The sequence below is a fragment of the Ornithodoros turicata genome, chromosome 5 (genome assembly GCF_037126465.1).
Source record: "Ornithodoros turicata isolate Travis chromosome 5, ASM3712646v1, whole genome shotgun sequence".
NCBI classification, from domain to species: domain Eukaryota; kingdom Metazoa; phylum Arthropoda; class Arachnida; order Ixodida; family Argasidae; genus Ornithodoros; species Ornithodoros turicata.
The window spans coordinates 12,524,012-12,544,869 of record NC_088205.1 but is presented as its reverse complement, the minus strand read 5'-3'; the positions used below and the strand labels follow the sequence as shown (position 1 = coordinate 12,544,869).

The window sequence follows — 20,858 nt, the reverse complement described above, 5'->3', positions numbered from 1 at the left end:
GGTCCAATTCAACTATATGATAAGCACATTTTGTGACCGAAAATGGATGACTCAATACAATAATCTTTTTATGGTATCGGCATATTTAAAATAAATCCAGCTATTGGTTAAAGGATCCGTGAACCCGAAGTAAACTTCTAGATAAACTGTGGCAACCAAGAGATGGCAGGGCAACACAAGTGGCTTGGCGTGGCTTCTTGCTTGTGGTGACCCAAGCCGTTGCCAGGTGCGCTCTTGGCGGTTCTTTTAAAAGTTGAAGCCCCCGTGCAGTGATTTATCCAGACCCAACTACACCCCAAATGCTTGGCGACACCCTTGCAATTCCAACTTTAGACACATGTAATTGTAATAGTGACCCTCACCCTTTTTTTTCTTTTTTTTCTTCTTTTTTGCAACATCCCGCGCTTGGTATTATGGATAAACCACTGCTCTCCTGCCTATCGTTCTTTCGCAGGAGCCCACTTTATTCGTTGCAGGACAAGGCACAGCCAACAGATTAGAGAAACTTTTGATTCAACTCAGATTCCTTAACATTTCCCTACTGGTTCACTAGAGCTTCTAAAATCAACAATAAAATAATTTTTGTTTGTTGCGTCAAATGAAGACCAAGGTCTCCTGTGGGTCGCCTCCCTTGGTGTTAACAAATCAGAATTGCTTGACGATTTTGCATCGCACAAAACCATTTCTTACCGCTGTGACCTTGCTAGATAAAACATCAACACTTGAACCATAATTATTCTCCCTCGATTTTCATTAGATTAAGACGCACCTTGCTACAGGTCTTGGGAGCGTTACCGCACACGTTCCATAGTACTCTGGTTTTGACGTACGTGCTACATGCTTCGGGAATCTTATCAGAAGTGGGCAACCGTTGGCCTTGCATCTCATGATACTTTAATATTAATAATTTGGGGCGTTACGTCGCGAGAAAACTATGGTTAGTTGATTTGATCTTGAAGCAGGCACAACCTACTCAACCAATCACGACAACGAAGAGAAAGATTCTTCTTCGACTGACACAGAGCGTTTTCTTTTCTTTCTAGATTTATCGGCGGTGATCACGGAGAACCAGTGAGAATTAAATGTACTTACCGAAAACTGGTTGATCTCTCGGGTTAATTGAGATTCACTGCGCTGCCTGGAAAACTCCTTCTCGATCCCAAAACGAAAGTGTTACAATAAGCGAATAGCCACAGCTGGTTATATCCCACAACATTATCTATAAAACACAGATTTATAATTACCATCTGCCACACGATATTGTTTCATCCTCCTGGTGAAATTCTGCGAAACTAAATGCAACTGTGGATAATCCGCTTACAATATATCAAAACCAATATAGTTGTGCAAATACGGATTCATTTCTTCGGTGTCTAACAAGAAGAACGCCGACATATGACAATATCCCTAAAAGAATTGCCACAAGGCATGTGATCCTGCAACTTTGATCCGATAGCAATTAATGAATTGATTAAGATAAAAGATTGGAGAATATAAGAAAGTCCGTACAGCCTACGCAAGGACCATGTGTTTCACTTCTTGTTTCGTAGTTTCGGTTGGTTCCCGTTTCTTTTTCTTTTTCTCGTCAGGAATACTAGCCTCCCTACAAGGGCAGAGAGGGTAGAAGTTCGCCAAGTTCGCCACGAAGTGACTGACGTGCTTGTCGTAGAGTTTCAATATCACTCGACACGTCCGGCGAAAGAAATTTACATATTTACAGCGAAAAAAATGATATTACGGTACACAAGACAAATACTCGAAGGTGTAATACAATACGGGGCATTGCTATAATATTGCCGACCCCTAGTGGAAAATCCAATTCTTCGTAATGCGACGAACGCCGTAGGATTATCTGGCTGGCTAGGACGTAATTTGTAATGGGGGAAAGCAATTTGGAGCCAAACCATTACAGCGAAAGAAATCATCCGAACATGCGAAAGAATATTGCGGGACAAAATTGTGTAATACGCTCCTTTTTTGGCAATTTGGAAAGCAGCCCTTTGAAAAAAAAAAAGGAAATAGAGAAAAAGGAAGAAAAAGTGGCAAAACATTGCGCATGCGCAGCCCGATTAATCCACCCGTGTGTATCGAACACCACCAGCCTGTGCAATTTAACGGACACGTTGCGACGAGAAAAGAAATAAAAGAGGAAAAGAAGCACGGCCTCGTTGTGAAAAAAATCTTTATTCTCCTCCAAAGTAACTGCACCTGGGCTCTCAAAAGCACAGCTGGAATGCGTGATAGACATTTATGGTCTACGCAGAAAGCCTTCCCCTATAGTATGACACATTTTATACATCAGATACTAATCTGTGAACAACACCTGTATAAAGGTCGTAACAATGAATGTAGATGTACGCCGTATATGCGTTAGCTCACAGCTTACAGACCGAATGTTTCACCTGCACGTTAACATCAATCAATTTTCGACCGCATCCTTCGGACACATTTCTCAAAGTATCATTTTACTTCAACTTTATTCAACTTTTATTCAAACTTTAAGAATGCAATGAAACGAAACCAACTTCACGTGAAAAATGAAGCAAATTTTTCGTCGTTTCGTTTCTGGGGCGTGTGCGTCAAGCATAAGGACAACACGTCAGAACCTACTTTTTGAACTCTTCGGTGGAAAGTGGTCGACTGAAGGTCCTTCAAAATTGGTACCTCTCAATCTATGATGACGTCACGACAAGGACTTCGCAACGTCCAAGCTGCCGTACGCAGCTCTGACGAGAAACTCTTCGTGACACGAGATGTACAAAAGCTGCCTTCTGTTTCATAGGAACAGAATGACATAAATAACATTTACAAACACTGTATACACGTACTGCCAGGCTTCTCTACCGACAAAGGCAATACAACACAATTCGTCTTGCGTCCGATGAAATCACGCCTTGGCGGCGACTCCCCTTCCTATGAATTTGTCCATCACGGTGAAGCCACCCAAGGCACGGGACAGGGCCAGGACGGAGTTGACGGGAAGCATTCTGTGTGAGAAATAAATATAGAGGAGAGCGTAAAAAAAGAAGAAATTATGTGTGCGTGAAAGACAAACGCTGCAAAATCCCTGACGAACCACCAAAAAGACGTGCGAGAAAACAAGACTTGTCAGTGTGAGACCGATTCATCTGACAGATTAGACATCGAACCCTGAGCAGAATTTTAAATTCGGCAGTCACGACAGCCGCCGTAAAACAGGATCAATACGGACGTGTGAGCGCCATTCGCCATGCGACACACATTCTTTCCCGCCGTTACGTAATATGGGTAAGAGACCGCGGCCTTAAATTTCCTCCGAAAAGATTTTTGGGGGATTTGCTGTGGATCACGGGCGTCCCACGTGACCTGCGTTGCGAGACGGCTCGGAAGCCGTAAAAAAGTTTGCGAACGTCCTCCGTTTCGATGTTCCTCGGGCTGGTCACGCACTGCACTGCCGTTGAAAGTGACCTCTGCGGTAGATGAGCAGATGCAAACGTGATTCCTTTCACGCAAAAAGTCGAAGGGATGGTGTAAAGATGCTTAGCAGGGCAGGCGGAATAGAAGGATGTTTTTGCTGGTACTGAAGGGCATATTCCACTGTTGGTATACGTAATGGCTTTAAATACGCAGCCGGTTCTTCTTATAAAGCTTTATGGTAAAGAAAGAAAAGAAGTCATAAAAAGTTTCCCAGCGCAGATTGTCCCGCGCGAAAATTACTTAGGAACCCCGACAAAAATAAAAACGAGGAAAAAAGATGGATAGGGGGTTCCCTGATGTAAGTTGTACTTTAAATCGTTTAAGCGTCAAAAAAACTTCCTGGCGCAAGAACCTAATTACGCAGCTCATCTCATAAAAGAAACAAGGAGTAACGAGAAAATGGGTGTCTTCGTCGTTGTTCCTTAATGTCTCGTAAAACGGCCTCCCGTTAGGGGGAAACGGGAAAATGACCTCACCTCAACGAGGTCAACCAACAACTGAGGTTCGAGCAGAACGTAAGTAGCGAGCAAGTAGCGAGACAACGACTGGAAAACGCGTCTTTATTTCTTTCACCACCCAGGTATAAAAATGTACATATATATATATATAGATGCTTACTTTGGTTTACACTTTGGTTGAACACACAACACTTTTCACTTGCGGCGCTTTCAACAGCGCCGACACTGACCTTGCAACTGACCATTAGGTAGTTCAGAGGGTGGTGGTCCCTCTGTTAGTTTGACACGCACGTATGGTTCATAATCTCAAAGTAGAGAAAGAAACAAGCGAGTGAATTAACGCGAAACCGGCTCCATGCGGCGAGTGAACAAAGCTGACGGCATCGCATGTGGGAATGCACCTTAGACAGTTGTCACATGTGATGGTTTGGGTTCTATGAAAAAAAGAAAAATATAAAAGACAGCAACATGCATCGATGTGATCATGCAGCAGCAAAATGAGTCATTGATGCTTAGATAGAGAAAGAAAGAAAAATGTCACCACAAATACCGAAAGTGATGCCTCTGTGGCAGTCTGGTAACCGCGGACAGCGGCCTGGGGGGAGGTCACGTGCTTATGAGAACAAATAGGAATTATCGAAGCTCTTGCTCCTCTGACGTCACTGCACGAAGCGTCAGTACTTTCGAGTGTTTGTATGTCGTCAAATGCATCACTTAGGGGAATAATTGTTTTTACTTTTTACCGATTACTGACTGCACTGGCGACAATGCGCATATGACGCCATTAATCACCAACATCAATGTGTCACAACCCCTTTAAACCGCATTCAATGGAAGACGAATTTTAGGTGTTGAAAGCTAATAACAGAAACAGATAACAGGCTGACATCAGAAATGATGACTTCTTGCTGTTACTTGGCTTACTGATCTGTCTTCCCAGTGTGAGTGATAAGCTAATGTTGGCTTTCGGGAACCATTTATGAAAAGAGTTGATGTCGACATCCACAGCCGGACAGAAAGTCGATACAGCGTGTTACCTAAAGACACTTACATAATGAATGCTTCACATGTCGTTGAGAAATAAGCCTCTTAGGGTTATGTAACAAACTTGATAGAACACTCAACAACAATAACAATCTGTAAGGCACACGTGTACAATGCATAACCATTAACATATCATCACAGCACCTTCCGAGCTGTAACGTTCGCCAATACTTGCGAATACTGACTAGCACCAATCGGGTCTTTGGTCCAGGAGAAATGACTAGTTTGATTTATTGCTGTACTCATCGCATTTGTGGACGTTTAACTGCGAAAACGCTCGAAGCATTTTGATCCAAAGTATTTCCAGGCACCGTGTCTCTATCGGGAAACACTACGATTTTCTTTCTTTTTTTTCTTGCGTAATAAGGTAAGTTAACATGGTAACTGTAGCTGGAACCAGTTACAGCTAGAAGAGTAACTAAAACCCAGTTACTATTTTCATACGTTGGTTGTAATTGTTATTTAGTTACTTTTTATAAGTAACCTTCCCATCACTGGTATTATTGGTATTTCTTCGGAACGGCTGACTGGACAAGAGGCACCTTGGTTGCGAAGACTCAGTGTGTCATTATCGTTCCTTATGACACGTTAGAGATTTTATAGTTTTTTTTTCGGTATTACGTTTTTAAATTGTGTATAGGATGAATAACAAAGTTGCATGCCACATTTTCCCTGCAGTATCCTCGTCAGGTACACTCGACCGAATAACGACGTTTTTCACAAATACATAGAAAAACAAGGTCAAAAGGTACGTTCCGTTCCAAATCATCGCATGCAACAATTATATATAGCTTTGATGAAGGCTCTTAGGTGGCGGATGATTTCTGTCGACCGACGAAGGCATCCATAGACTTTGCCACTCCGAGCAGAGGTACCATAAGGTTACCCACTTTATAAGGAAGAAGCCTGAAAAAAAAGAACATATTTTCAATCCCCCTGGACGTATTCTTTTTCGTGGTTAGCATAAAACGAGTAGATAAACGGAAAGCAACCTTGGTTCAGCATATCTTCGCTATTTTTAGCTCATGAGTAACATAAATGCTTTAGTTATTATTATTATTATTATTATTATTATTATTATTATTATTATTATTATTATTATTATTATTATTATTATTATTATTATTATTATTATTATTATACTTATATATTATTATTACTATTATTTTGACAATTATTATTATTATTATTATTATTATTATTATTATTATTAGTTAGCCTTTCTGTATGACGTCTTCTGGACTACGTAAAGTGACATCGCTTTGAGTAAGCTAAGCTTTTTTACCCTAAAAGCATAAGATAAGACTAACGATTTGCTAAGACGGTGTGCCATTTTTCATACCTTTCCGTACCATTAAAAGCCGTGCAAAAGAAGCTGCAATGTACACATAAGCAAAGCAACAAGGAACTTCTTACATGCAAGTAGATCCGGGCAGGCAGCGTGCGGGTGACTCGGAGTGCAAAAGCAGACAAGCTCCGTGCAGCAAGCGCCAACGGCAAACGGGAGCAACAAAGAAAGAGGTGCTGCACAAAATAACTCCCATGCGGGGGCTCGTTAAACGAGAGACAACAACGGCAGTCTCCCTTTGTAGTGATGCCTAATTATGCAACACTATATCCTTTCTGGTTTCACAAACCGGTGAGATTAAAGGCGGAACCTCAAGACAACGGGGCTAAGACAACACAGGACGAGCTTTCTCGTGTCACGCCATGTGGATGAAGCACAAACGACATTTGACCGAACGTAAGGCAGCAACACAACAAACCCAATTGTTTCACAGACGACGCTACTCAAACGAGTTATATACCTGCAAACATTGCAGCAAGCAACACTGTCAAGCAGACGGCGCAATATCACTTCTCAGGCATTCGCCGTCGAACAAATTATATACTCACGTCTTGAGAGCTACCAAGGTGTAGAAGGCCTTAGGCAGGATGAGTATCTCGTAGTTGGCGAGCACGGCGTCTATCGTGTTGTCTGCCACCTCCTGTGGATCGAGGAACCCGAACATGCCCGGATTGGCCCCGGCGAACATGCCCGTGTTGATGAAGAAGGGACAGATGGTTGTGCTCTTGATGCCCGTGTAACCCTCCGTGGCCAGTTCCATGGCCAGAGATTCCTGGAGCCCGACGGCGGCGAACTTTGAGGCGCAGTAGTCTGTGAGACGGCAGACGCCACCCAGGCCCGCCAGGGAGGAGATGCTCACGATGTGACCGTGATTCACGGCCAGCATATCCGGCAGGAAGGCCTTGATCACCTGTCGCAAAGACGCAAACTTTTCACGTGCTCTTCTGTCAACTCTACTTCCGCCTATGTCTAAAATACTACACCAAGTGTCACTACAAACTAATATTCGTATTATAACCTCGCCCCTAGACGCAGTGCGCAGAATATAAACGCTCTCAGCGAACACTACTCGCTTCCACCAATTTTCGAGAGACTCCGCAAGACTTCATAGTTTCTGATTCTCCAAGAGTAAGCGAGACGTCTGGCGTCAGTCTCACACCAACGGAGCACCTTCCCGGGCTCCGCTCCCTGCCCCACGTTGGAAGACTGTCAGCAACTGTGACGGGGAAGTGGGAACCAAGATTCGAGGAGGAGTTGCCAGACGCGTATACCAGATGGAGCACCCTACCCTCTGAGCCTCTGACGTCATACTTTTCAAAACTATAGAAATTTATTTTGTGATTACGGTGGGAAGTAACTGTCCCGTGGCTGGAACACACAAACAGACAAACACAACACATGCCTCAATGCTTTAAAACGTGAAAGTTAAATATGGCAGTCGCTGTCTGCGTCCATGGCTCTTCCGATGACTGCCGTATTTCAACTGTTTTATATACTTCTGCGTCACACAGAGAACAAAAATATTTCGAGAGAATTGCGGCCCCTCAGCTCATACCAGGACAACTCATACCAGTCAACTCACACCAAGTCCAACCCATACCGGGACAAGTAATACCACACTCAACTCGTACCAGGACTACTCATACTTCGAAAACTCATACCACGAAAGATTGTTCATGATCCAGTAAAGATCTAAGATAGACAGTGTCTCTGTTTCTGTCATTCCTGATCTGTTTGCTCAGGCCCTGCAGCAGCCCATAAGGCGCGCCAACAGTATCGTTAAATAAATAAATAAATTTATACATGTATCCGTTGTGTGTATTCCACGACCTTTGCAGGGCGTTTCGACAATTGTTTAATGTACCTCAGTAAAATGTTATTTGCGCGAATTTTCGTCGATATAAGCCACATATTTCGCGCCATGAGTTTTCCTGGTGAGAATATGTGAGACACGTAGGATGGCGTAAACTCGGTATACTGAAGACACGATCACAGCTTGTGTGGAAAGTTGATTGAACGAACGAAGAAAACGATGTTGTTAACCTCCGTACACCGTGTCTAAGACGTCTATCAATCAAATGTCAGCGCCACAATGAAATCGATTGACGGACGGCGTGTCGCGTGACTTCTTTCCTCTGACCACTTGTCCAATAAACGTGTTGGCCTTGGCCCAAAAGCACAATGGACAGAAAATACGGGGAGCTGTTTGCTACGGTATGATAGGGCCTGTCGGTCACCCACAGCATTGTGGTGCTTTCTCCTTGCATGTCACATTATAATATCTTCGTAATCTTGCTGACAAGCCATTATCATTGTGCTGCGCAGACCTCGATCCCCCGAATGGTTAATGGGTAAAATAGTATTGACGCGTTTTGCCTGCATTTCGACGCACAAGTTGCCAGAAGGAAAACAACTTTGAATGACCGGTCGACGGGTGACATAGCGGCATGTGGATGGATAGAGTCGACACCACATGTCTGGCAGTGTGCCCACAACACGTGGCTTCTTCTATGAGGTGTACGTGATATAGTACACGTATGTGCCACATGAGTGTTATCCACATGTATAGCTTGTTCCCATGGACGCTGGTATAATTTGCACTACCTACACGCTTGTCTGCCTGCCTGCCTGCCGGGTGAATTCAGTCCAAGGACGAAGTTCAAAGTTGTCAAAAGCTTCGCGTGCCGGACCTCCAGCCCACGAATACACAACCGGAAGTTACGTACAGCTCGGCGCTCTGATACGATCCAGTTAGGCCCCTTATTCAGATGAAAGGACGAAACAAAGCAAACACCGATTATAAATTATCTGATGCAATTTCTTCCCAAATATTATGCGTGGCGGATGTGAGGAGCACTATTAATCACATAAGAGTGTTTTCTCGACTTGTGTTCGGGACCAGAACATGTCTTTATGTGACGTTGCTCAAAAGGGGAAGAGAAATTACCCTGTGCAAGACAGCATCTATTTCGAGCGTTCCTTCCGTGCTGACAGAAACTTTGAGAAGCGTTGCTCGCTCGTTTTGTTACTATAAAGTTTCCAAGTTTTCTGTTTCTGCATGGGAGGTTACCATTAATATACAATTAATAGGTACGTGTATAGTTTAACGATAATATTAGACCTGGACAACGATAATGACTTCAGCTTCAGATCTGCGTTTGCCTTTCTAACAGCAGGTCGCGTCTCCGACAGTGTACACATCCTTCGTAACTCACGATACGTGCCCATCCGATGCTGCTTGTGATGTAGCGGTAGAAGGCGTGATGATAATCCACAGCTCACGTTACGCACTTCGAGACAGAGGCAGACCTTGTAGGGCTATTGTATGAAGGTCCTAGGCTGTTGGACATCAACAGCCGCGTAAGCCGCGTGATCCCGTGCGGACCTTACACGACAGTTGTCTAGGACAGCTGTATGAACAATAACGCCCCTCAATGACGCTCCGACTTAACTTTGTAGTCCGACCGTTGTCTCACCTCGCCTTTGTCTCCAGCGTCTATTGCACCTCAGTGCCTGTACACGCGCATGTGTAGGGGGGTACTTTTGAATGTAACAATGAATGAATGAATTTTATTTCCACTTTAAGTCGTGGTGGGAGCCGTGAAAAAAAAAATTATGATGATGAATACTACGGCGGAACGAAATCTGCACGAATACTACGGCCTCGGTAGCTCGATTGAGAGTGCTGGCCGTATGCCGTTGTTCTACCTATTGTTCTACTCTTGTTCTAACTATGCGGAAAAAAAAGGAAAAAGAAAGAGCCCCGGTAGCTCAGTCGGTAGCGTGTTGGCTTGCTAAGCTCAAGATCGCAGGTCCTACTTTTCTTTCAATAGGAGGCAGCAAACAAGTGCCCACTCGTGGAACCCAGCCCTCCCCTTCCGATTTTTTTTTCGGTTTCAGTCTGCCTACCAACGTCATGATGGCGTTTCTCGGGTAGAGGTCTATTCTCGAAATTATCCGCAGTCCTTCCCTGCGGCACGTGCAGCATGTACCACGTAGTAGTCACACAAATATGTGAGCGAACTCCTTTCGTTTAAATCTGCTCACAGTTATTATTACGAATACTATTTCACTTTTATGTATTTCGAATTCGTTTTAATAGACGGTTTGTAAAACGTGCAGTACCATTTGTAGGCCATTTAAGAGGAATAATGATGATGTTGATATGAAAAATAAAAATAAAATGGGTAGACAAGATATAATGAGAAGCAAAGAAATAACAGATGAATAATATATAATGAGAAATATGTGATGAGGTTCTGAAAGAAGCTTCTTGCAAGCTAAGGGCAGAAAACACCATAATGCATGTCGGGAAATTCGTTGAAGGGTACCTCATGCGCTTTCTCTGAGCGTTTCGGTTTCCTTGTAAACAATAATTGAACACTTGGGGTACGGCGTTACGACAGACACATCTATAACCTTCCCATCAAACAACCAACACTTATATTACGACAGGCACAAGGTCTCCAAACATAATATGCGTGACCTCGACATGCTGCACACAAGTACTGGCGGGCGCTTTTTTCTTCGTGACGATCACGTGAATTCGGAATAAACCTTTCTGTTATGCCTCGCAATAATTGAGGAGGAGGATGATGATGATGGTCGGAGAAAAACATGGAGATGGATAGGAGTTGTGTCGGCGCACATACCCAAGCAGCAGAATGTACTGAAAGTTAAGTGCAATAGGGGTGGCCGGTATGTGTCTTATCAATGTTCTTTAGTATGAGAATTATGTTCAAGGCCTTCTACCTACCCGTCCACCCCTATTGCACTCGACTTTCAGTACATTGTGCTGCTTGGGTATGTATGATATGTACGTGACTCAAAATTGTTTTTGTGCTTTAGAGGCTCACTCACGGTTTCGCAGGAAAAAAAAAATAATGAATAAAAATGTCGCGACGCCCGCAAGGTCACATCTCCAAAATACCCAAACTTCCTGAAAAAATACTGAAAAAAAAATTTGTACACACTCCCTGTTCTAGCTGTGACGTCAAAGAAGCAAGTGCTGCAAGCACGTGGCCCTTCCAGCGACCGCCTCACTGGCAGCTTTTCCCCATAATTGTCTCACGTATATTAAAGTGGTTTCGTTTAGCTCTTGTAATGAATTTTCATCCTTTATTATATTGAAAAAACTCCGCTCCTTGCATTCTCAAACGTGTTGTTCTATACCACCGGCTGTGCTGTCTGAGGTTTCTGTCTGAGGGTTTTCCGAAGACTTTCCTGACGAATGTCGGCAGAGCAACCCCTGAAGTCGGCCCAGGATGCATACTAACTCCCCTGTCCCCCACTCCCTCCTGTTGTCCTCTCTCCATCAGTCCACATCTGTACGCCGCTCATAGCCACAGTTGCTTCGCGGCGCAAAACACGGAATTAAAAAAAAATACTATATATAACGTGTCGTGCCTATATCGTCCGCATTATCAATCGTGAATTGGAATGCTTAGCCGCACAGCTGAACATGCAGACCGATAAGACACTTTTATCACTGCACCGATAAGGCATACCATGGTTCAACTCATGGGTAATCAGTCGTTGTTTTCTATATAGGAGTCCCTGTATGTAAGTTATTTTTTGCTCCGCGATATAGCACCGCCGAGCGATTGTAGGCAGCATAGGAAGGAGTATATGAGAGGCCCCTGGGCCGGCCTCAGAGGGACCTAGTGCAGACATCCTTCTACAGAACGTGCCGGAAAACCTACGGAAAATCTCGAACCCAGCACCCCTCACTGTTCAGTATGACATTAGAGCTAACGCAACACCAGCGATCCACTTTGCGGCGTGTTTGTAGGGTTCAACATGTCCTCTTGAAGCACACATTCATCTGTCGTCCTTACCACGTATCCTAGCTACGCGGTCTTTCGAAAGAAAGCAACAGTGGTGATTTAAGCAAAACAACTCGATAGAGCGTTTTTTTTTTCTTTTTTACGAAGGACGAAGTTCACGAAGACATTGTGAAGCCCTCTAGAGATTAAGGTCACGAGTATGCGTTCTCGTGCGCAGCCCCACCGATAGGAACCCGCGTATTTATCTTCCCACCTCCAGGCGCTGTCTAAGACCGGAAGCGCCTTACACGTATTCCGTTTTCTAGAATGATCTAATTACGTCGAATCGCTTGCGTCACACGTAGGTCCGCGGTGTCTCACGCCGCACGGCAGGACACAATGGGCCAGTGGAACAGCTATGGCGGAGGTGAATATCAGGGATTTTCCCAGGATTTTAGCCTCAGGGTGGTGTTGGTGTCCCGTAAATTCCCCATAAGGAAAAGTGGGGGTGACATCTATATATCCTGCTTTTCTTGCTTTTTTTGGCCTTTCTGGCAGGCACTTGGGGGTGTTAGGGGGTGTGGGGGTGCTGGGAAAGTACCTGAAGGCGATCACAAAACGTTCCGCAGACTGGTTCAATTCACAATGTATGCACGCTGAGGATGTGCAAACGATCGTCCCAATTGACGCTGTAGTACTTTACTTTCGTTTTGGTGGTGGTGGTAGTGGTAATGGAACTGCTTGCAGTAGTCGTCCACGCTACGGCGAACAACGTCACGACTATCGCAGAAGGGATCGTGCGTCCTGGGCCGACTTCACAGGGAAGTGTATCTTACGAGGAAAACATAGTGAAAACACCCAGACAGTACAGCACGCGCCCGGATTCGAACCCCGGTTCCGTGATCATCGACATCCCCTTTAGAACGACCAAGAAGATAAAGATTTACGCGTCACGAGCAGATGTGTCACGTGGCATTTGACCCAATAAAACACGAGTGTGCCCGAGACACTAGGGAAAAGTTAAGAAACTTACGAGCTGAGAAGGTTCAGAAAGGCGAGTTAAGAAAATTGTTGCGCTCCTTATAGAAACAAAAAATCAATAAGTAAGGAACGTGGACAAAAAGTAACATCCAACAGAGGCGTTCATTGCCGCGTCGGGAACATCTGACAGGCATTTTTGGCCGGCAAGCGAGAAATAAAAGATTATGGTGATAATCTCGGTTCTGCGCAAGTTATGGACGCACTTAGGAGGTTCGCCATCCGTTGAATCCCTTTATGCGCTGCGCCCAGCAAGTGTCGGTTCGTTAAAGCTATTTCCCGACTATCATCCCTCGGGGACCCCGGGCAATTTCCGAAGCCTGGTCTCGTAACGCTCGGAGTGTTGTGTCATCTCCGCTAATCATAGGTGTATGCAAAACAGCATCGCTTATACAGCACGCCATTCTACGCACTACTACCCTACCATGCACTCTCCCTATTGTCTCTCGCAAAATACCTTGAGAGGGGACGTTGTTTTTCTTTGGCAGTTTTCTATAGCCTTGAACCGGGTGGCTTCTGGGCAGACATAATGTCGTACGTAATAAATGACCCGCGCTGCCATCATTCAAATTACCATTAATGGTCACGCGTAATTGACCGAAATAAGCGAAAGACTTTTTCTGTTCGAAATTTAGCACGAACACGTGTAAAGTGCGCTACTAACGCAGCCGTTTGAGATGAGATATGATACGCGAAATACTTTCAGGAATAAAGCTGTCCCAATTAATACACCGTGACGTCATCATTCATAATTGAATTGTTGTTGTCTTGAATTGAATTGAATAGTTGGGCAAATTACAGATCATTTTCTGTTTTGATAAATCATGCAACACACCAGAGTCGTCACAATGAAACTACTATAGTACTTATCACTTGTCAGCTCTACAATACGGATGTTGGGAGCGGAAAGGATCGAGACAATAAGAATAAAATATGTAGATAAAACATCTCCTTATAACACGTAGAACAAGAAAGAATAGAACTTTGAAAGTGAAATTAGTGTTGTCAGCTACGTTAGCACTTCCGTTGTTCCGTACAGACTTTGTACAGACTGGTGGCCTTCACGGTGCATTTTGGAATAAAGAGGCGCCAGCGTGAACTACCTTGGGATATTCGCTTCATAAAGAAAGTCACCAGCGTATAACGCCTTTCTCTCTTTGTTTGCTTACAAAAAATGTGCACGGCGATCAACAGTGCGCGTCCCCCAGCTGCGACGACATTCTGTTTGCTTTTGTACCTATACAGGTGGAGGAAAAGTTCGTGCACGGGGAATTTTCCGTCTCACGTTAGTTGCAGCAGGTAGTTGCAAGCTCACGAAAGGACCAACGACCTATCCGCGTCTCATTGCACTGATACAGGTGAAAAAAAAAATTAAAAAGTCGGGGACAAGCATGTCCTTTTGCACCGATTGCGTCTCAGAAACTAGTACATCAAAATACAACAAAGAAAAAGAAAAAAAGTGTTCAAGTTAGCTTCGAGAAGAAGAAATACGAGTAAAAGAAGCTGCTTTTCCTCGGGTGTAGTCGAAAGATGCGTCCGGAGCTACTAAAAAGTATGGTTGTAAAACGCCGCGTTCCAACCTTGTTCATCTGGGTATGATCCACGCCATAATTTTCGCGTCCTTGGTGGGGGAGGAAGAAAATGTGAAACGCCATCTGGTGTGGAGCTGTAGTTATATTTTCTTCACACTCGTTAGACGCTTCCTCTTCCAGTGTTGTCGGAGTCGTGGATCCGTCCCTCCTGTAGATATTGCAAGCCGGAGCATATAGCAATGAAAAGTAAAGGTTCGCTTCTGCTCGGAACAAATGATGGGGGAAGTCACGCGGAAAGGTCACATGATTACCATTGCATGTGTGGGCAGATGTGGAAGGGAACTTTGGAAAGCAACCGAGCAAAGCGTTCATGGAACGGAAACTCCGCAACGGTTCACAGAAGGCTGTGCACTAAGTTATGGCACTTTCTCTGGCTATTTCTTCTTCTGGCTTTCGTGAGCGTAGATTGCCAGTACATTACTTTTCCCCTTTGTATTCTTGGTTAGGACAGGCGCCTTTTTATCAAAGTTAAGGACGCATTAGCTTCGAAGATTGAAAAAAAAAGGAAAAGTCGTATCAGTACCATGAAGCAACTATGGATTTGAGAGGTGCCCACCAGGGGTCACTGTCTCCCCCGCTGTCTCCCTCTCCTTCTCGCGTCCTCCCAACATCTGTACACGTCTGTACGCTGCTCATAGCCGCAGTTGCCACGCGGCGCTAACACAAAATCAAAAAACTAAAACTAAAAAAATAAAGAAGAAGAAGGTACATTCACCAGTGGAGTAGGTTACCCTTCCAACAACTGTTCCGACACATCCATTTTTAACGGGCGAAAAAAAATATTTCATCACAGGAAATATGACAAAGGACTTGTTTCCACAGAACGGATACCTCTTGGCAGTCCGTGTCCTATAAAGCGTCCTTACGCAATGTCTTTTCGCGCACATCCTTCCAGAAGATCTTTTCAATCTAATGTCACTACCAAGGGCCGCAGTTGCAGCATATCTTTCCAGGCTTATCAGATGGCGAATACTCAATGACGCTCTTTCGTCATTCCACGCTACTCGATACACTGCTTTCGCCCGGATTTGACGAAAAGGGTTCAAAGGATTATGGTAACGAATGAGAATAACGAAAATCAATGGGGTAATTTTGACTCAGTAATTTTGAATTCAGACTCGGTGCACTCCAAACGACAGAGCATCAATGACTGAAGTCTCTGTTGTCACTTCAGTTGTTGGCGACCTCCTCCTCCTGTGTCCCTCGCACAATTGAACAATACATGAATGTATGTTAAATTATTGGCTCATGGCCAACACAGCACCAGCTATAAGTCCTATACAGACACTGGTTAGCTTCCCTAGGGACCTCCTGGAAGCCTAATGTGTTGTGTCTCTGCCTCTCCTGTATCTTGTTTAATTCTCTCAATGTTCCGGAATAGGCTGGAATTCAATGTCTGGGAATAGGGACATGAGGTGTACCAGACACACGAAAATCACTTAATTTTTCTAGATCTACACCAGTTTGGTGGTGATCATGATGACCTTGGCGGCTATCCCCGCTGCTAACATCCCGCTCCACCTCCATACCTTGTGGTCCAACGATCAAACAGTTATTTAGTACGCTACGATGGTGTAATTGCGGCCCCCATGGTCACTTTTATCGTTATGCGTCGTACAAATACGTTACGAATACGCTTCCGTAGGCACATTGCAAAAGTTCTTCCAGTCAGCGACCTTCTGGAACATCCGTACGACCTCGGGGAGGCGATAGCCATCAGAGTGCGTCGGACATTGAAAGGGTAACGCAAGGAGGACACGGGCTTTATCAGATCCACCAAAAGAAACGCGGAGATATACTTGTAAAAAAATAAAAAGAAAGCAAATATTTCACATTCGTTTGGCACCTGTGATTCCTGCCATTGCGAGGATATTACCCTGAAACGAGCTGACAAAGAACAGACACACGAAACACGTTACAAGGCAGTTGTCGAAAAACCCAGATAGCGGCAGGACTACGAACACACGCACACACACACACACACTTCGTGATCGCCTGTCGAGAGATTGCCCTAACCATTGCACCACGCCTGCGACTTGCTTCTTTCAGAAGACGGGTCACGCCCACTTCGCACCTTCTCCTCTTGTGCACCAGCCTAGCCAGCCTAGGTTACTAGGTGCTCCTCATTAACTTTATTGGTCCAAAAGCTCGGGGATTTTCACAGCACCCACTCCTAAAAATCTTACAAACCCCCAACCCCTTCCTAAAAAAAAAAAAAACTGAAAGTATAAAAAGAAACAAAGAAATCCAAAAAGCCCCCCCTCCCCCCGAAAAAAAAAAAGAGCCTGAAAGGTTAGCAGACATGGGTGTCGCCCCCTTGCATGAAAACCCTTCGGCGTTCGCAGGAGTTTTTACAGGGGTTGGGGGGGGGGGGCAAAGTGCTTCCAGGAGGGAGGGAAGGCATGCACCCCCACCTCTCTTCCTGGAGACGGACGCTGCGGACCGCGCGGGTGTTCAGAGCAGAGCAGAGTTCCGATGGGGGGGGGGGGGGGCAAGCCGCACCAGGCGTCATCGCCAGAGGAGGCACCGGACGGCAGATTACGGGAGCTAGGTTGGGCAATAAAACGAGACTCAAGAGAATTTTGAAGTCGGAATCGTCATATGAGCTACTTTCTTTGTGTGCAGAGCGTCCAGTGGGAGAGGGGGGGGGGGGGATGCGCTTCACGTAATCGTACCCCAGGCGGAGGGTCGCCTAGGGACGGCTCTGGTTCAGGGGTTCATATTATGACATTGTCCCTGAGGCACTTCGAGGCTATATGTGTTGCGATTGTCCCTGGGTAGAGCTCGCCTCGGCTGTTTTACTTATCTCATTAATTTTCTCAAACCCCCCCACCAAAAAAAAAAAAGAAGTTGCTACACCCCCCAAAAATAGCGGCCAGAAAGGCCAAAAACACCAAACAAGCAGCAGATGTGGGAGTCACCGAGACGTCCAACCGAGATGGAAATCCTGGGAATATCCCTTGCCTATCTGTCGCGCGAAATAATTTTGAATGTCTTCTCGTAAAACACAACAGTTTGCAAGAAGATCCCGTGTAGAAAGTGAAAACTATACTTCCTAGGGGCATTCTGGTGGCAAGGTCGTTCCTGTCACTGACCTTGAAAGTGAGTGACGTCCACTTCCTTAATGGGGGGTAGGAAGTACTACCTGTAGGCAAGGCCGACCACGGGTCGACGTCAAAATGAAGGATGAATTCCCGGAAGGTGTAATAAAGGGTGTGTCAACCGGTCCTCACGAGCAACAGCCAAAAATTGCGGTGCTTTTCTTTTCTTTTTTTTTAAAGAAAAATTCAACGGGACGAAGCATTTGTTCTGCGTAAAACTGACAGCGTCTTCGAGACGTACTTCGAAGCGAAAACCAAGTATTGGGTTCTCTTTGTATGTCAAAGGAGAATCGTGCCCAGAATGTCCACGGCTATAGAATACGTGCTGGGAAAAATGATGTTTGCGATGCCTCTCGCAATTTCCGACGTAAAAAGTCATTATGGACGGCGCCTGTGTTGTAACAATGCTACGAACAACGAGAGGGCTTACAGTAGCGGTGTTATATAAATGTATACGCATATGTACGTACGTATTTTTTGTACGTTTTCTTACCTACTCTAGCGTCAGCTCGTACGTTGTTTTGCGAAAAGTTGTTCAACGTACATCACTTGCTGTCCAATCTACTTTGAAAACGCGTGAAATCGCGCGCGTTTTACTGAATAAACGAAATATGTAATTCATTTCATATAATGATTGTGTTAAACATGCCAAACATGTTCACATTCAAGTCTATCTGTGTCAGCTTACATTTTGTTGCTTCTTTGTATGCTTCAACAACTTAGTTATGGTAGCATTATTTTGCTCAGTGCAACATCCTCTTAGCCTCATTCCTGCGAAACGTTCTTGGGACTTGCAGTGTTTGATAAATAAATAAATATCGCTCACTGCTAAAGGTTTCTGTTTCCGTGCAGTTTGCGCACTGTGTGTGTGTGTGTGTTTTTTTTTTCAAGCTTTCTTACTAATAAAGACATTATTAATAACCTGATCAAAATTGAAACGTTATATTTCACGTAGAAATTTCACCAGGCTGTATATAAAATATATAAAACACCTTCCGGTGTACGATTGGTACTTTTCAATTATATTTACGATTTCTCGTGGGCCGCAGGTATTCGTAGTCAATACTGATTCCGCCAATTATTCAAAGCGAGTGTTATTCACGTACCTTACGCAGAAGCCAGACAGAAAACGCAGCAAGTTTCTTCCAGCTTTGACTCTCGTAGAAAGACTAACAGTGCGACCATGATTGGGGTTCTGTGCTGCGTAATGCGACCGACAAACCCCTTAATGAGAATGTGATGACATTACGCACGATCTGATTATCCCCGATTGCTACGAGTACCCGACCGGCAGAGGTGAGACAAGGCAGCGACCTGATTTCCTCACACACACTTGTCTATGGGGTATGCCGAGACGAAGCAACCGACAACCGCGGCATATCCAAGCTTTCGATGGGAACTACGGACAGTGTTAAAACAGACAGGTCATCCAGTGACAGAAAAAGCAGCCGAAAAACTCGCGCGAGAGGGCGGCAGGCGTGAGCAACTCGTGCGTAGGAATGACCCTGAACTTTGTATAGAAAGGCGCGCCAGGAAGCCGGAAAGCGTCTATATTTACTTCCCGATAGACAGGACTCAAAAGGCACGCAGCAGATCGTGTTATATCCGTGGGCAGACGCAACCGGTGTAATAATCGCTGCGCACGTGTTGTAAAAAACAACTTACCCAAAAATGTGCCAGTGTGTTGACTTCAAAGGTCTTGAGGATCATCTCGTCGGGGATGTCGAGAATTTTCTTTCCGGTCACGACACCCGCATTGTTAACGATGATATCCACCCTGCCAACTCGCTCCTTCACTTCTTTGGCGGTATCGTAGACTGCCGTCCTATCGGCCACGTTACAATGAAACGGCCACGCTTCACCACCCGTAGCTTTGATCATTCGTGCCGTTTCTTCGTTACCGCTGCGGTCAATGTCCCAAAGCACCAGACGAGCACCGCGCTTCGCGAAGCGGACGGCTAGCAGACGACCCAGGCCACTACCGGCGCCCGTTACGAGAACCGTTTCGCCGACAATGCTCTTCCTGTACAAATACTTTCGAGGCACGAGTTTGAGAACGAACGCTTCCAAAATGTAATAGAAAACGAGTGCGAAGTTGTAGAGTAATTGTCGGACACTGTTGAGAACTCCTTCTTCTGCCATGGCGCGTCTGCTTGCGAAGCGTCGTCTGCTCAACTTTGCCGTCTGCTTGGAGAGAAAAGTTTGCTGTCCCTCCCTGCCTCGTAAAGCAGGAGAGGGGATATGCGCTCTCTCACCGAACACTTTCTGCCGTTCTCTAGATACGGAGCCTCGATACGGTCTGCCGGTGTCCTCCTTCATTACAGATGACTCCCTGCGGACGAATTTACGTCTGACGATCTTTCATCAGCACATGTGTTGCCGGATATATGTACGGATTGACGGAATAAATTTCGCGGTGCTCCTTTTGAGGTCAGTCGCTGGTGCCAAACGCTATATCGTTAACTTTCTCACTTTTCACCATTTTTTCTGCTTTAATTGGTCCCCACAACACCAGACTTACAAGTTCAAAGGATGTTTTTACATTAGTGTTCTCCTGGCGGTCCGTTGATAGCAATAGTTCCTTGTAGTTCCCTGGACATAACAGGTTCATGAAAAACGCTTACTTCGCTGGCGACACTGCATGAATACATACACAGGGGATCTCGTTTAGCAGCTACGTGCACAGCACGGTGCTTTCTGTCCCACAAACTTTCCCCCCTTTGACTCACTGGGGAACTACGACTAACCTTGATAATGTGTTGTTATTGCAAAGACAACAGAATGTACAGTGCACACGAGTGAAGGTTTATGATAATGTGTAACCTGTTTGAACGCTGAAAGAAAAAGAAAAACATGACAAGCAGATTGAGTAACCTATCGTGAGAAATCCCCCCCCCCCCCCCCCGGGCACTAATTTTGGTACGGTCTGCTTCATTGTTGGAGTGTAACTGTTGTTATGGGTTTCGGTTGCGCTTTCATGGTGGTATTTTTGCAGTTCGCCATTCGGATACAATATTCTTACAAGGGAAAATATTGGGATGTCGTGCAGCATTTCT

General features: G+C 45.0%; 1 protein-coding gene across 2 annotated transcripts; it reads right to left on the bottom strand.

Moving 5' to 3' along the window:
• Positions 1 to 2,164: 2,164 nt before the first annotated feature.
• On the bottom strand, positions 2,165 to 20,027 carry LOC135394045 (epidermal retinol dehydrogenase 2-like). 2 transcript variants are annotated; one of them, XM_064624480.1, is made up of 3 exons: positions 19,468 to 20,026; positions 6,855 to 7,216; positions 2,165 to 2,987 (listed from the first exon to the last, which is right to left on the bottom strand). In XM_064624480.1, exons 1-3 carry the CDS (start codon positions 19,942 to 19,944, stop codon positions 2,888 to 2,890), a joined length of 939 nt encoding a protein of 312 aa, XP_064480550.1. In that variant the 5' UTR covers positions 19,945 to 20,026; the 3' UTR covers positions 2,165 to 2,887. The 2 variants fall into 2 exon arrangements, with proteins under 2 accessions (XP_064480550.1, XP_064480551.1); XM_064624481.1 differs by lacking the exon at positions 2,165 to 2,987 and adding an exon at positions 4,000 to 5,864 and having other exon boundaries at positions 19,468 to 20,027.
• Between the last annotated feature and the right edge of the window lie 831 nt (positions 20,028 to 20,858).

What these genes read in the sequence shown, in the direction of transcription:
- LOC135394045 (XM_064624481.1), bottom strand. Translation starts at nt 19,944, where the DNA reads ATGGCAGAAGAAGGAGTTCTCAACAGTGTCCGACAATTACTCTACAAC. An exon ending in ACACACTGGCACATTTTTGG is followed by an intron (nt 7,217 to 19,467) that starts GTAAGTTGTTTT and finishes TCTTTGCGACAG; the next exon opens with GTGATCAAGGCCTTCCTGCC. An exon ending in ACCTTGGTAGCTCTCAAGAC is followed by an intron (nt 5,865 to 6,854) that starts GTGAGTATATAA and finishes CTTTTTTTTCAG; the next exon opens with GCTTCTTCCTTATAAAGTGG.